General features: G+C 37.1%; 2 protein-coding genes across 5 annotated transcripts in view; one reads left to right on the forward strand and one right to left on the reverse strand.

Annotated features, from left to right (window-relative positions):
- On the forward strand, positions 1–1,059 carry Ubc7 (Ubiquitin conjugating enzyme 7). 3 transcript variants are annotated; one of them, XM_064064208.1, is made up of 6 exons: positions 17–56; positions 143–194; positions 255–336; positions 383–501; positions 554–694; positions 744–1,059. In XM_064064208.1, the coding sequence occupies exons 2-6, from the start codon at positions 152–154 to the stop codon at positions 860–862; spliced, it is 504 nt and encodes a 167-aa protein (XP_063920278.1). In that variant the 5' UTR covers positions 17–56; positions 143–151; the 3' UTR covers positions 863–1,059. The 3 variants fall into 3 exon arrangements, with proteins under 3 accessions (XP_063920277.1, XP_063920279.1, XP_063920278.1); XM_064064207.1 differs by having other exon boundaries at positions 1–194; XM_064064209.1 differs by having other exon boundaries at positions 1–194; positions 554–690; positions 744–833.
- The window catches only part of LOC135135198 (uncharacterized), a 19,133-nt gene continuing 3,710 nt past the window's right edge, over positions 1,007–16,429 (reverse strand). Inside the window, exons 4-7 of one of the 2 annotated variants that reach the window (XM_064064206.1) lie at positions 2,503–3,150; positions 2,278–2,446; positions 1,694–1,892; positions 1,007–1,643 (exon numbers count right to left, since the gene is read on the reverse strand). In XM_064064206.1, coding sequence (XP_063920276.1) covers positions 1,376–1,643; positions 1,694–1,892; positions 2,278–2,446; positions 2,503–3,150 — 1,284 coding nt within the window. In that variant the 3' untranslated portion in view covers positions 1,007–1,375. Of the gene's footprint in view, positions 1,644–1,693; positions 1,893–2,277; positions 2,447–2,502; positions 3,151–4,550; positions 13,894–16,429 lie in introns of those variants that run through there. The other variant, XR_010281462.1, reaches the window with a different exon arrangement.

A 16,429-nucleotide genomic window follows, 5' to 3' on the forward strand; every position in this document is an offset into this window, starting at 1 on the left:
TCCAGTGGTTGGTAGACCTGTCGAAATTGTAAACGTCAGGTGAAAATTCAATGGAGGTTAATAAGAATTTCTTTTTTTCGTAATTTCCACTTCCGTGGAGCTAGTTTTCAACGTTCGAATTTTTTATTTGTTATTCTTATAGTGAACAGCAATGGCTGGATCCGCGTTAAGACGGTTAATGGCGGAATACAAACGTAAGATGTGACATAACCTAAAAATGTTTCCAGTGTTTTCATTCATTTTCGAAATTTTAGAGTTGACGTTAAACCCACCTGAAGGTATTATAGCGGGTCCAATAAACGAGGAGAACTTTTTCGAATGGGAAGCTCTAATTACGTAGGTATTGAATTTATGAAGACAAGTTCATGAGTATCCTTTGCAGTGGTCCTGAGGGGACCTGTTTCGAGGGAGGCGTTTTTCCAGCTAAACTCATTTTTCCCGCTGATTATCCTTTGAGTCCCCCAAAAATGCAGTTTACGTGTGAAATGTTTCATCCAAACAGTAAGCTTAAGCAATAGTGTGTTATACACTAACATGAGTCGGCAAATTTTAGTATATGCTGATGGTAGAGTTTGCATTTCTATATTACACGCTCCTGGGGATGATCCTATGGGGTATGAGTCAAGTGCTGAGAGGTGGTCACCTGTACAAAGCGTGGAAAAAATTTTACTTTCGGTAGTTAGCATGTTGGCAGGTGAGGATTAATGCAATTAAGAACAAATGTACTTAAGTTTCAACTTTAGAACCAAATGATGAGAGTGGAGCTAATGTAGATGCCGCAAAAATGTGGAGAGAAAACAGAGAAGAGTTTAATAAAATAGCTGAAAGAATAGTACGAAGAACACTAGGAATTCCTACATAAATCAAAATGTGGTATTATTTATTATAAGCGTTAAGGGGTGTTCAATTTTAATGACTTAGGTTCAAGTGCTGATGTTTGTTAGAAATATGTTATGGTTATTTTTAGAGTTTTGGGGGCGCTTGATCCTAAGAACAAAAATGTAAATTGTTATCACTGAGAAAATTTATTTCAATATATTAATTCTGACAACAGCAAAATCATAAACTTAATCTGTTAGGAACCTATGCTATTGTTGAAATAAATATAACAGCGTTCAGTGTAGGAGCAGTGAACAAACTAATCCCAACAGGCCACTCATACTGTAAAAACACCCTATTGTTTAACTTCACAACCTATTATGAAATACATTTTATCTACTACGCTTTGCTTAGAAATGATCATATAATGGCTTAAAAACTACAGCAACAAGCATACAATACTAAAATCACATTAAAACTTTGGTCTGAAGATAATTGCACAAATTAACACAACAAAAAAAATAAATAACTATAAATATGGTACAAAATTAAAACCTCAGGATTGTCTGGGGTTCGTGTTATTTACGACAACATAATTATTTAAAGGTACGTTTGGAATAACGGGGTCCTGGACTTCGTTTTCTTGATAGTCGCGTCGAATCGCTGGAGTGGGGTTTCTAGGAGGGACTTGTTCATTACTTGTATCTTCTACATCTATCAGATGCTCTGAATAATAGTGTGGAGTGTTTAAGTAGTCAATCATCCTTCTTGGTAATGGAAGACTGGGAATTAAATCCCTTCGCACCACTTTATGAATTGCAAATCTAACAAAACGTGTTTAGTACATTCAAATTTGAAAAATCGACCGTCTTACCTGCAAATATGTTGTAAACTTTGCACTTGTTTAAACCGTGATACTGGATGTAATAATTGCACTCTGACTGGCCCAATCACAGGTCTCCGATGCAAAAAGAATAAATATCTACCGCTCCGAGAGTGTTCAACGGCATTTTCTATAAATTCTACTATTGTTTGAGACTTGAACTTTGTACAACTACCAAAACTAAAGTTACCTAAAAATGTTTAAAAATGATTAGATACAACCCACAAATTAAAAAAAATACAGGATAGATAATGATGCTTCAGTGAATAAGTCTGATTATAAAACGTATAAATATTTTAAATTACGACCTTTCCAAAATTAATACTTGTATAACAATGCAGTTTTAATTGTAGTAACACGACTAATGTTCAGCGATGCACAACTAAGTCCAAACAAGTATGTAACTAAATGAGCACGTGTTACGTGATAATTTTTGTAACCATTTGATAACATAGTACGTAGAAATGAATTGAACGACAGGAAGTCTGCTTAAGAATTTGATAAAATTAACCGTAATGCTTTCGGTTTCACCGGAAATGAAGGCGATTTTTATTTTAAAAATATAATAATCTTACCCTGATCGTGGTCGATTCTGACGTGTCTAACACAGTTATTCAGCTTAAAAGTTAGAGAAAAAATATAGTGATCGTCGCTACTATCACGCACAATGAATGATCCGTCTGGTTCGTTGGACAATATTTTTTCAGCAACCTCACTTGGTAGCGGACCCCAATACCACCCATACTAAAATTGAGACAAATCAGTGAAACACTTAAGCCACTTAATTTCGACATGCGTACATCTTTCACCCTCTGTATGCTGGTAGCAAAATCCAAAAACTGCTCCTCCTCCACGACTTCTTCTTTTTCTTTTAAAGGCAAAGGCGGCAAAGCCCTACTGGATATGTTATAGTGCGTTTCTTCGGCCAAATTGGCGTTACTACTATAATTGTTTTTTTCTTGTACATCGCTAACATCACATTTGACATGCTCAGGTGACAAAAACCTCTTGAACCTGAACATATTGCATAAGGTCTGCTTGAAGGACAGAAACTTCGCTGGTGCCTTTTTGCGTTTGTCCGGTTTAGTTGCTTGCGAAATGTTTATTTGTTTACCAACGTTATCACAGGAGTCTTTCACTTTTTTATTCTTAATGTTAATGAGGAATGTATTCTTTTTTGTTCGTCCGGCGGCGCTTGCTACATAGTTCGCTTCTCTGACTGCGTGCGTGTTGTTTGTTTCTGTTGCGTACTTGTCGGTGACTATTAATGGGGGCCTCGGTCGGTATATTTTCTCTTTATGATCGGAAGAATCGGAAGAACTTGAATAGAGAGTCTGAAGATAATGACGCACGTCTTGAAGAGTCATGTGGATGGGTTCTCCCTCTATTGGCGCGGACGTACCAGCAACACTGTGGCGCTTGTTCTCTTTATGTAAACACCAGTGATACTGAAAATGGTCAATTGTCAAATATTAACAAACATCGAATTTGCGGTGAATGATATCACGAGTGCTAAAAAGAGAATAAATATGAACTGGGAATGAAACAAAACAATTAAGCCGCAAATATTTTTTATTGCTTAGTTCAGCGCAGGAAAAGATAATTGAGATGATGACGTGTCATGAAAAATTTGCATTTTCTCATTATAGTAGTTAAGTTGTGTCACTTATTATCATTCATAAAATTAATTCGTTACTGGAATTACTAAGTGTAATGAAAACTAATAATATAAATAGTACGAAACAAACATCAACAACATTGGTCTAACAACTCGACAGTACTTTTCTCGCTCAAACCCATGCCTCTTTGGTAAAGTTTTTAAATTAATTTTGATGATTATAATATTATTAAGCCAAACATTGTTATCTCCCCCGAAAATCTATTTATTCAACGCTTACATTATTCATTTTACTCAAGAATTTGAAAAAATACTACTTTTTACGGATCTTAATGTCAAATTTCAAATAAATAATAACAGCAATTTCCATATTTTTGGGCGACCTGTGTATTTATGTCTTTCCCCTAATTAAAATAAAGCATTTAATAAAGTTTATTATTATCACCTCTACGACCCAGTGAGTTAATCAGGTTTAAAAGAATTCTTTATATGCTTAAATTAAATAAAATAATTAATAATAATTAATCAATCTAGTAATATTTTCATTAAAAAATTAAGATAGGGTCATCAATTTTCGTATATTATACTACACTTTTAAACTAAAATTTTGTTAAATGTTTAAATTCTGATACGGGTAGTGTATCACTAATAACAACATTATGTTCCTAGAATTAAACAAAATCTGTGTTTGAAAAAAATTCTTATTTTTACTTTTCGAGCGAACGCTAATTTTGTACAATAAACAACTTAAATTTCGTATTGTGCTTTATGAATGCGATTGTATTTACAATTTGTACGTGATTTTGCCGGTCACACGCTTATCGACAGTTGTTTTTTTCACACTATTAAGCGTCACCAACGTTCACAAATTTTTTAACACTACAATATGTAGTTCAAACTTAATTTGAAGGGTTAAATTAAATTCTAAAATGGGCGCGTAATCGATAAAACCAATTGACCCTGTATAACTTGTAACCAACTTCCGAGGTATGTGTTTAAGATTTAATTTGAAAGATATTTTAAAAATAACGTAAAAAAATGTTTCTCTACTACTATTTCAAGGGGAGGTTTTTTCAAGCATATTTCAAATTAAATTATGCAATTCAATTATAAACATTTTATAACTATGGTTGAGCTATTAATTTAATAATCAAAAAATAAAAAATGAAAACACTTTTTATTTTCTTGTAAAATTATATTTTAATTCGTTACTATATTATTATTATTTACCTCATTGGCCGGAATAGTACATCGGAAATCGCATCAGGGGAACTCGGTTAAATACTTGAAGATTTATAATTAACTAGCGGAACCCGGCAGACGTTGTCCTGCTTGTGTATATATTTACTTTGTATATATGTGGATATAAATGTATGGTCTGGAGCGCAGAATGCGTTGTAGAAAACTGAATAATAAGATAACTCATATTGATGCTATTCCATTTATTTTCATTAGTATACACAATGTACACATTTTTGTATTAGTAATTCACGTGAATGAACAAAATTTTTGACTATTGTATGCGCTATATATGCTAGTCCAAAAGGTATAAGGTTATATGACCATTATAAAAGTAGTTGACCGCAAATAAGTACCCCCTTTGTGTGGTTCGCACTAAGCTTACCCGGTTGGCAATAAATCGTCTTCTCAACATTTCTTGCTCATATTTAACAGGGCCGGCTTTCAAAGCGAGTGGTGATTTCGGAACCCTCAGCGGCTGCAGGTAGTAAAGAAATAATGGAGTGGTGGATTTACATATTTAGTGAAAGCCGTCCCTGAACGAAACCACAACAGCCGGTCGAGCTCCATTGGACACGTTATTTACGACCCTAAAACCTTTTCTATTGTAAACAACTTAACTTCGACACAATGGGATAATTTTATGATGGCCATATAACCTTATAGCTTTTGGTCCACTATAACTGAAACAACTTGAACACATTTTAATCAATACTAACATCTATCGTAACGCTAGTGGGTAAACAATATTTTTGGTTTTTCGATTTGGTGTATAGACGTACAGAGTTTTTGGAATTCCTACTCTGGAGCAAGCAACATACAGTTGACCATGCGAAAAACATGGATTTCCTAAATTTAATTCGGCAACGCGCAGAGACTGCCCTTGGGCTTTGTTGATTGCCATCGCGAAAGCAAGACGCACAGGAAACTGTAGTCGTTTGAATGTAAAGGGCAAATCAGTAGGAACCATTGGAATGCGCGGAATCAGTTTGATTTTTTGGATGGCATTTTCAATAATCTCTAGTAATTCACTTTTTGTTATTACTGAGGATTGTAGACAGTGAACATCACTAATGATTTTATTTTGCGGTCAATACGATTTTTGTTGTAATACCAACGAAAACAATGCGGTCATTGGTGCCGCCATATATCTAATACTTGCTAACTCTTCAGAAGTAACATAGAAACGGTGTTCACGGACAAAGGGAGACGGAAGATATTGTTTTCTGTCTAGAAAAGTACCGAGGGTCTGTGCGCACGTACACAAAATAGAAGCGAACGTATGAAATGTCAAAACACATCTAGTCACGTTATCGACTAAAAATCAAGCAAGTACGAGTATATGAGCAGTACTGTTTGTTACTACAGAGAGACAAAGAGGTCCGATATATTGCTTTGCCGTTGTGTTTTCGGACTCTTTTGAGGCCTGATAGCAATATAGTAGTATTCGATATATGGGTACCGCTGATTCTCTAAGTTCATAATACTTTAACAGAGAGGCTGATGTGCTGCAGTGCCATCTAGTGGCAAGTTACAGCAAAATCGATAACGCGAAAATATTCTCCATGGTCAAATACCAACGTATATCAATTTTCATGAGGATCGGTTGATTGGTACAGAAGTTGATGTGTTGCAGCGCCATCTAGTGGCGAGTTACAGCAAAATGGATAGGGTGAAAATATTCTCCATAGTCAAATGCCAACGTGTACCAATTTTCATGAGGATCGGTTGATTGGTACAGAAGTTGATGTGTTGCAGCGCCATCTAGTGGCGAGTTACAGCAAAATGGATAGGGCGAAAATATTCTCCATAGTCAAATGCCAACGTGTACCAATTTTTATCAGAATCGGTTGAACGGTGTAGAAGTTGATGTGCTGTAGCGCCATCTAGTGGCTAGTTACAGCAAAGCGGATACCACAAAAACCTTCTCCATGAAAAACCACTTACATGTGCCAAATTTCATGGTGATCGGTCAAATGATTTCGGAGTCTATCGATCACAGATATATATATATACCAACATCCATTTTTATATATTAGACTAGCGGAACCCGGCAGACGTTGTCCTGCTTGTGTATATATTATATGTGGATATAAATGTATGGTCTGGAGCGCAGAATGCGTTGTAGAAAACTGAATAATAAGATTAATTCATATTGATGCTGTTCCATTTATTTTCATTAGTATACACAATGTACACATTTTTGTATTAGTAATTCACGTGAATGAACAAAATTTTTGACTATTGTATTCGCTATATAACTGAAACAACTTGAACACATTTTAATCAATACTAACATCTATCGTAACGCTAGTGGGTAAACAATATTTTTGGTTTTTCGATTTGGTGTATAGACGTACAGAGTTTTTGGAGTTCCTACTCTGGAGCAAGCAACATACAGTTGACCATGCGAAAAACATGGATTTCGTAAATTTAATCCGGCAACGCGTAGAGACTGCCCTTGGGCTTTGTTGATTGTCATCGCGAAAGCAAGACGCACAGGAAACTGTAGTCGTTTGAATGTAAAGGGCAAATCAGTAGGAACCATTGGAATGCACGGAATCAGCACATCTTCACCTTTACATTTGCCGCTAATTATTGTTGCTTCAATCACATTCGGCATCAGTTTTTTCACTGAAAGTCTGGTTCCATTGCATAACTTCGGGGTATTGAGATTCCGAAGGAGCAGTATTGGTGAGCCAACTTTTAACGTCAGTATGTGCGGTGGCATTCCAGGAGGCTCCAACGAATTGACAAATTCGACTGGATAATACAGCTTGGTCCTCTTCTGTAACTGTGTCAATCGATTTGTATTCCGTAATCACCCCAGGAATTTTTAATTGAATCTTATTATTGATTCGATTGACATCATCATTCTTTGGAGCTAAGATAGCTCGCTCGCAAAGCCAATCATGATTTCTAAAGTTGTTGGCGATGTTGGAGAAAACTCTCTCTTCAAGTTCTTCAATTGATGACTGAAGTTGACAGAAGTTCGGAGGGAACGCTATCTCCTGTGTTGTAGGATCAGCCAAAAGTTTGCCGTCGCCGATATCCAAAAGTTGTTTGGCAAATATTTGTGCAGAAACATCTCCAAGTAAATGCACACGCATATTGGTCGACAGTGTAATTTTTTTCACACGTCTCCAGAGAGACGAATTTTTCAGGCATGCATTCAACTCGTCTGCTGGTGTTGATCTAGGAATCACGGGCAAAGTTTGACGGAAATCACCTGCGAGCAGGATCAGAGCTCCGCCCAGTGGACGTTCATCGCTTCGGAAATCTCACAGAGTACGATCAAGTGCTTCAAGTCCTTTCTTATGGGCCATAGTACATTCATCCCAAATAATCAGTTGGCATGTTTTCAATACAGTTGCCATTCCAGTTGTTTTTCCAATGTTGCAAAGAGGATCAGCAGCTAGATTTAAATTCAATGGCAGCTTGAGAACCGAATGCGCCGTGCGTCCTCCATCGAGTAATGTTGCTGCAATCCCCGATGATGCCACAGCTAAAGCAATCTCATGTTTCATTCAAATTTCAGCGAGTATCAAATTGAGTAGAAACGTTTTTCCTGTGCCTCCTGGTGCATCAAGAAAAAGAAGTCCACCATTTCCGCCTCGCACATGCTCCATAATTGTGTCGTATGCAAGTCGTTGATCGTTTGTTAAGAGCCTTTTCTGAGTTTCAACATAAACTTGTAGCGCATCGACGTCGTATTGTTTTTCTCGCAATACGTCTCTATCTATAACATCGTTTCTGTCACGTTCCGGTGAAAACAGCCCAAGCTGATTGAGGATTTTGTTGTTAATCGACATACACACATCCTCAAGTGATATCAGTGCTTCATTGAAAATGTCTTCCGAATACTGTACATCCAAGCCGGGATTATTTTTGCGTGCTCGGAGAAGTATGTCTTCGCTCATAGTCTCTTTGTGTTTTTCCCATAAACCTTTCGGATCAGAAGGTGCGCAGGTTGTCAAAATTATGGCAAACAGAGTTCGTATTTGATGGGCATGACGTGTCTCAGATGCTTCCGCTAATGTGTTGTCCCAATGTTGATCATTTTCAAGCAAACCAAGTTTAAAACATGCTTCTCTGTATGTTTCACACTCTTGATCATCGATTGTTTTGATTGCTTGAAACGATGTTGGTCCTTTGACCACGTGAAGCAGCATTCGCAAATAGTAGCATTCACCATTATTTGGATGAACAGTATATACTCTTCCCAGTGCACCAGTAGAAAATATGCCAGCTATAGAAGAATGCCTGGCGCCTCGTTTTCTTCTGCAAAATTTCTTCGTCGATTGATTCCAAGTGTAGTACTGCGGGACTTCGTGATACATTAATGTTTTTGCGAATTCGTCAGTTGCACACAATTGGAAAAAAGCGGTCAACGTTGTATTTGGTGGATCTGCAACTCGTTGGGGTGCGTTGTCTTCCGTGAAGTAGACTCGTTGACCGTTTTCCAAGTGAACACTGGGATGCATGACAGCAGGAAAGCGTTCATGAATGTCGAAACCAAGAATTCTCCATACAGCTTCATTACTGCTAATGTAACGTCCCATTTGAAATTGCTCGATTTCATTGACGGGCGCATTGGGATTCGCAATTCCGAAAATGCCATATCGCTGCCTTTATTCACGTATTTGCATATGTATTTTATTGCCTTAACTGAATTACAGGACTCCACGTTGATATGTGCATTGAATGATTTCGAAAGGATAGGAGAGTAGGGCACAATCCATCGGTTATCAACTTCGAAATCAACGTTATTGATTTTGATAGTTGTGGTGTATCCTCCATCATCTGGTTTTCGTCGTCTGTACAACGGATAACCGTCGCCACCAGTTTGTGTTTCTTGCAGCAGCTGGCGTGGATACTTTTTGGTGCATTTTCCGTCTTTCATGCATGGCGAGTGTGGGTTGTGTCCCCCACATGGTCCGTGAATCATATTTTTTTTCACAATTTCAAATAATTCTGGATCTTCTTCTGCGTTGGGCAGCTCAGCAGTAATGATATCATCAATTTGAGTTGGAACAATTTTTTCAACCAACCAAATTAAGATATGAGCATGTGGTAGACCTCTTTTCTGCCATTCGATGGAATACATCCAACAGCGAGTTTCTCCATATATATGGTTCTTAGTGATGAGATCCATAAAACGTATCAATTTTTGTTTGAAAACTCTCGCTGTGAGGTCATGCCGATCAGATCGTTGTTGGCCAGGCAAAAGTAAATCTTTGATTTCACACCAAGATGGATTACATGTGAACGTGATAAAAAGATCTGGACGTCCATATCTGCGAACATATGTCAGAGAATCCTGAGCATATTCTTGCATATGTCTTGGACTTCCAGTATACGAAGCTGGAAGTATAACCGTTTGTCCAATATTACCAATTGTTCCATCATTAGCGATTGCATCTCGCAAATGAATATAATCTTCGACTCGAAGCTTCGATTGATTGTAACGAATGTAATTGAGTCGTTCGCTTTCGACTTTGGCGTACATATCAACGATGAATTGTTGAAAAACATGACGACACTTTAAGATATGGTTGGATTGTTCGGCTCGAATCATGATGCGATATGCATAAAAATCCATACAACTGACTTTTTTCGTTGTCGCAGCACCTGTGACGGGATGAGTTTGATACAATTCGAGATGATAACCGTCTTCTCCTCGCGGAAATAGAATTGGATATTGAAGTGCGTCGTACGATCGATGTGTTTCAGCAATACGTTGCTTGGTTTGATTTCGCCTGCTGATAACAATATCTCGCCGAATAATTTCTGTACCGACAATTACAGCTGCTACTTCAGGGGCTATTGGAGCATTGAAGCGTCTTTCATGCTCATTCCATGGGGTTTTGTCTGCTCTGATAATGAGTTTGAAGTCATCCGCTCTTACATTCTCCAATGCGGATTTGAAATCTCGGACCAAACAGTTGTGCTCGTGGAATAATGCTCGTAATTCAGCAATAATCTTTCGATCTGTTGCTATACTAAATGCGCATCGTCGATCAATCTCCTTCTCCACATTGTCCATGAAATAAATTTGCAAAAATTGCGGATCTTCTTTGGATACTGGAAGGAGTGAACCAATCTGATGACATTGTCCTTGCACTTTAAATGTGGGCATAAAATTATTATATCTCACAATATTCGTCGCTCCAAACGATGTCATCTGAAAGCATGAGTTGTATTTCCGAATATGCTGTAGAAAGTGTTTGGACTCCCGAGTAACTCCAGCAACGTAAGTGAGCAGTGGTTCTGGTGGTTCAGTCAGTGGTGGCAAATTGATTTTGCCATTGGAGCAACACATGCCAGGCGCTTCTTTTTGAAACTTCAAAGCGCGACAGTGTAGACACAATTTAGTCATCGGACCAATGACAACATCGCGATGCATTTTGTAGTCATAGTCTTTATCGTAATTGAACGCTGCTTTCTTGAGATCGATTCTTGTTCTTGATCGAGTCTGCCGTGAGCGTTCTGCTTCACGTCGTGTGTCTCGCTCTTCTGGTGTTGCAGAAGCTCTTGACGCAGACGCTCTTGCTCGAAGATCTTCAACACGTACGTCATGCTGTTGTGATGTTTCGGCAGCTCTTGACGTAGAAGCTCGCACCCGCAGGTTTTCAATTCGTGAGTCTCGCTCTTCGGGTGTTTCGGCAATTCTTGAAGTAGAGGCCCTGATCCGATCAGTTTCCAGTCGTGCGTTTCGTATTTCAAAGGTTTCACCAGCTCTACTGGCTGCCACTTGCTGCGCATGTCTGGTTGATCTTCCAATGTTTGATTTTTTGGGTGGCATTTTCAATAATCTCCAGTAATTAGACAGATGACTCGTCTACCAACGAAAACAATGTTGTCATAATGTTGTCATTGATGCAGCTGATTCTCGAATTTCATAATGCTTTGACAGGTGCAGAATCAGCCAACGCGATCTATGTTTCAGCAGCTCTACTGGCTGCCAGTTGCTGCGATGTCTGGTTGATCTTCCAATGTTTGATTTTTTGGGTGGCATTTTCAATAATCTTTAGTAATTCACTCTTTGTTATTACTGAGGATTGTAGACAGTGAACAGCACTAATTATTTTCTTTTGCGGTCAATACGATTTTTGTTGTAATACCAACGAAAACAATGTTGTCATTGGTGCCGCCATATATCTAATACTTGCTAACTCTTCAGAAGTAACATAGAAACGGTGTTCACGGACAAAGGGAGACGGAAGATATTGTTTTCTGTCTAGAAAAGTACTGAGGATCTGTGCGCACGTACACAAAATAGAAGCGAACGTATGAAATGTCAAAACACATCTAGTCACGTTATCGACTAAAAATCAAGCAAGTACGAGTACATGAGCAGTACTGTTTGGTACTATAGAGAGACAAAGAGGTCCGATATATTGCTCTGCTGTTGTGTTTTCGGACTTTTTTGAGGCCTGATAGCAATATAGTAGTATTAGATATATGGATGCCGCTGGAAAATATTCTCCATGGTTAAATACCAACGTATATCAATTTTCATGAGGATCGGTTGATTGGTACAGAAGTTGATGTGTTGCAGCGCCATCTAGTGGCGAGTTACAGCAAAATGGATAGGGCGAAAATATTCTCCATAGTCAAATGGCAACGTGTACCAATTTTTATGAGAATCGGTTGAACGGTGTAGAAGTTGATATGCTGTAGCGCCATCTAGTGGCTAGTTACAGCAAAGCGGATACCACAAAAACCTTCTCCATGAAAAACCACTTACATGTACCAAATTTCATGGTGATCGGTCAAGCGATTTCGGAGTCTATTGATCACAGATATATATACCAACATCCATTTTTATATATTAGATTAAGCTGTAAAATTCAAACACCTATTTGCCACAGTCAGTGCCGTTAAAAACTGATTCGCTTTCACATATATTTACCGGAAATTGATAACACCGAAGTTAAAAAATATATAAACAACCTTCATCATAGATTTAGTCATCATAATATAATCTATTAAGTAGTAATTCTTATTTCCTAGTAGTAAACAAAACGAGATAATCTTAAGAGAAAACCCTGCTTCATAGAAGTTTTAAACTTCCATAGTACGGAAATGAAACAAAAGATAATTTCGGAAATCCTCACGAGAGTACGATTTCCATATAATCAACGAATGATTGGACGATACGTGAAAATATCTAAATCCAAGTGATTTATCTTAATTTATAAAATGACGCTTTAAATGATTCATACAAAGTAATATCATTTTTTTACCGACTCTACATCTTGATCGAGGTATAGCATTAGTTCTCTTATTAATTGTATATCAAAAATTACATTTTGTGACCGAAAATGAGCGAGTTGATATATATATCACTGAGAAAACAAAGTGCTCAAAGAGTTTAAACATAAACAACGCACAAGCCCTTGGCATGCTCATCAAATGATAATGCGTGAAATAGAACATTCCAGATAGCACTCCATACCTGTTTGTCCTGATTACGATTTTAAAATTTTTACAAACTTCCAAAATTTCTGACTGTTAATCGAAATATTCTTTTTCGCCTACGCACATTTCTAATTCAATGGTCACGGTAATTTTTTCACTACAGCATTAAGAATTCTGTACGTACATATTCGCTGTTTTCATTTTGCCACTGATGATGCTACTTTCCGCAGCCAAAATCTGTGTTTGGTGTTTCAAAGTTAAATTGCAAAATGTTTCTACACAATTTTTATTTATTTTTTCGAAAAATTTGGATGTCAACACGGATTCATAATGTATAAGATCTAAATAACATTTACTAGTGCAAATCTTGGAAATGACGTCAACATATTGTTGATGGGGATGATTAGCGTTTTACCATCTAGAGATCTAGACGATATTCCTAATATACCGAGTGTCTGGAAAATGGCGCATTAACTTTGCAGTACGTTATGTACGGGGTTTCGGCGTCCCAAAAAATAAAAAAAATCTTTATGAAAATTGGCAACACTGCACGCATCTATTGCGTGAATACCTCCAGCTTACTTTCTGATTTCTTAGTAACGATGGTGACTGAAATCCACCTTCTCGTAATGTTTCCAAATTTTGATCATTTTTTGTAAAAGTTAGTCATCACTACTTGCTAAGATAAAACTGATTTTGGCAATGACATACCCTCTAAGAAAAGAGAGGGTGGATGGGCGGGGCTGGTAGCTGAAAAGATAAGACTGATTTTGGCTAATGGAATAGCCTCTAAGAGAAGAGAGAGCGGGCGGGCGGGGCTAGTACCTGCTGAGATAAAACTGATTTTGGCAAACGACATACACTCTAAGAAAAGAAAGGGCGGGTGGGCGGGGCTAGTAGCTGCTAAGATAAAACTGATTTTGGCAAATGAGATACCTTCTAAAAAAGGAGAGGGTGGGTGGGTGGGGTAGGTACCTGCTAAGATAAGACTGATTTTGGCAAACGAGGCATTTTCAGGTTCCGTTCTAAAGTTACGGCATATCCCACATATGGAGCATTTGTAAAAAAATACTTTTTAAACCACAGCGCTGTTCTTTAATAATTTCAACGTCGTAATAACTACAACCACACATATCATGATTTATTGGTTTTAATGATGATAATATATGACCTATATCAACAATTAATCATAAAATAATTTGGAAACTATTTTGTTGAGATACAGAACGTTCATTTAGAAAAACATCATCACAAGAACTATCTTCAGTACTATTATACGGATTATTAACAATTTGAACGTCATCATGTTCAACAGATTTAAGTTTTTTCCAAAGTGTTTTCACAGCTTGTTTCTTTTATTTACGTTTGTCATTAGCAGTTTGATGTTTATTTGAAGCGTGCCCCATTGTAGTTTTTAGGGTATAAATATGTTCAAACGCGATGGGGACCTAACTACTAACCTAAAGTTATAACCAGAGTTAAGCAAAGCCGAAGTGATGGGGTATCAATCAGACAAATATTAAAAACGACGGCGCGACATCAGGCGATAAATTTGGATGGCCGACTGTGCAGTCTCAATCTCAGTGGCATTTGAGGCAATTCAGGGTTTATCTGTTTAAGATCATCACGAAAATTGTGATGTTAAACCGTCATTTTTTATTTTTAAAGCAATTTTATCATCTAGGAGAACTCTTATAACCGAGGAAAACCTAGAAAAAGCACTCATTGTTACTAAGAATTCCCGAAGTTGTAGGCCACGACTGCAATAGTGCTGGGGATTGGACGACAATGAGCATCACTTCCGCGATGCCGAAATTTAGTTATAACTCACTAACTAAATTTCTTACTTATTAAATCTTACCCACCATTTCAAAAAAAAAAGACAACTAAACACTAAAAAAACACCTACAAACGGGAAATGTCACAAAAAATGTAATCCTCAGGGACACAAAGTTTTACCACACTATACAAGCACAGTTTACTGACAAACGGTCAACTAATAAGTAACTGCTCTAACTATTGCTTCTTATTTATAGGGATCTTGACAATGAGATAATCCGCAAATAATGAACACATTGTTACCTGAGTAACGAAAATTTATTTCTTGGAAAATTTTACCTGTGGGTAATGAGTTCTAAGAACAAATTGCAGTTGTAGTCTAAGTCTAGAAGAGCCAATTTGTAAAGTTTGTCCAGAATTATAAGAATTTTATGGACTCCCAACGTTAATTTGTTTCACAGCTCAGGCGTCAATTCTATTGTACAGGTAAAGAGCCTGTCAGGGGAAAGCCGATCTTTTCTGTACCTGAGTTCGCCCCGCTCTTCAGCTAAACAATAAAACTGACAACAGGGCTGTAAAACAAATTAACTTTGGGAGTCCATAAAATTCATATAATTCTGGACAATCTTTAATAGCTTTTTTTTACCATATGCAAAATAAGTAGATTTTTTTATTACTTCTATTACTTACTTCTTTTTTATGAATCTACTGATTTTTATTATTACAAAACTGACGTGATAAATGAGAATTTTTTTTGCATTTGTCACGTCAGTTTTGTCACTGTGATAATTCAAGCTAATTTATGCACCAATGAAATGTCGTGAAAGTGGAAACTAGAATTTCCTTAGAATACTTGTAAATTCTTCGTTCTGATTCATTTGTTACAGATACATATTTTGTACAGACATATTTGTCATTATAATGACAGTAGAACATAGATTATATTGGATTTTTTAAAATGTCACAAAATGTCTGATCGAAATTTTTTGGAAATAACTATGAATAAAACAGGTGATCGGCGAAATTTGGAAACGGTATATATATAGTTTAAATATTTTTGTGCTTATAATTAGAGAGCGGATTTCTGTCGGGCTAGACAAGGCCAAACTCGGTACGGCTCGTACGGGATGGAAATTCATTGCAGTTACCGGCTGCACTTCGTTTATTTGAGATTAGAATAACGCTGCTTCGTTGCACTCTTCTGTTAATTCCAGTTCTCATTTAGTTAGCCGTTTGATTAATAAATCGTTAATTGTATTTATGGAATCAAGTGACAATTAAATTCAGTGATTACCTATCACCCGCTACTGAGTCCCGGCGATGCAGCGCGTCCCCACTAAAATCGTGACGTAGCCCGACAGAAATCCGCTGTCTACTTATAATGCCGCAGTTATAACGTCGACCACTTTTTTTTTTAATAAAGAAGCCAACTTTTTTAATCGTATTTTTAAAAATGATTAGAAAAAAAAAAATGAGAACAAAATCAGAAGTGATAATTTGAATAAAACGCTTTAGCAGCTCAATTTTGTCTTCTTCCACTGTAGAAATTTTTCATGTGGTTTGAAATTTCTGTATGCCAAGATCACTTTAAAAGCATACTAATAAAATTGTGTGACATGATCAGGATTATTTGGTTGACAATGCCAAGTCGGCTTTTCGCAATTGGG

Source organism: Zophobas morio, unplaced genomic scaffold, assembly GCF_036711695.1.
Source record: "Zophobas morio isolate AGI-343-1 ecotype UQ-CSIRO unplaced genomic scaffold, CSIRO_AGI_Zmor_V1 ptg000024l, whole genome shotgun sequence".
Taxonomy (NCBI): domain Eukaryota; kingdom Metazoa; phylum Arthropoda; class Insecta; order Coleoptera; family Tenebrionidae; genus Zophobas; species Zophobas morio.

Excerpts from the sequence above, each read along its gene's own strand:
- Ubc7 (XM_064064207.1), top strand. The coding sequence starts at position 152 with ATGGCTGGATCCGCGTTAAGACGGTTAATGGCGGAATACAAAC. Across the intron at positions 337-382 it reads GAATGGGAAGCTCTAATTAC|TGGTCCTGAGGGGACCTGTT; the intron begins GTAGGTATTGAA and ends TATCCTTTGCAG. Across the intron at positions 695-743 it reads GGTAGTTAGCATGTTGGCAG|AACCAAATGATGAGAGTGGA; the intron begins GTGAGGATTAAT and ends TTTCAACTTTAG.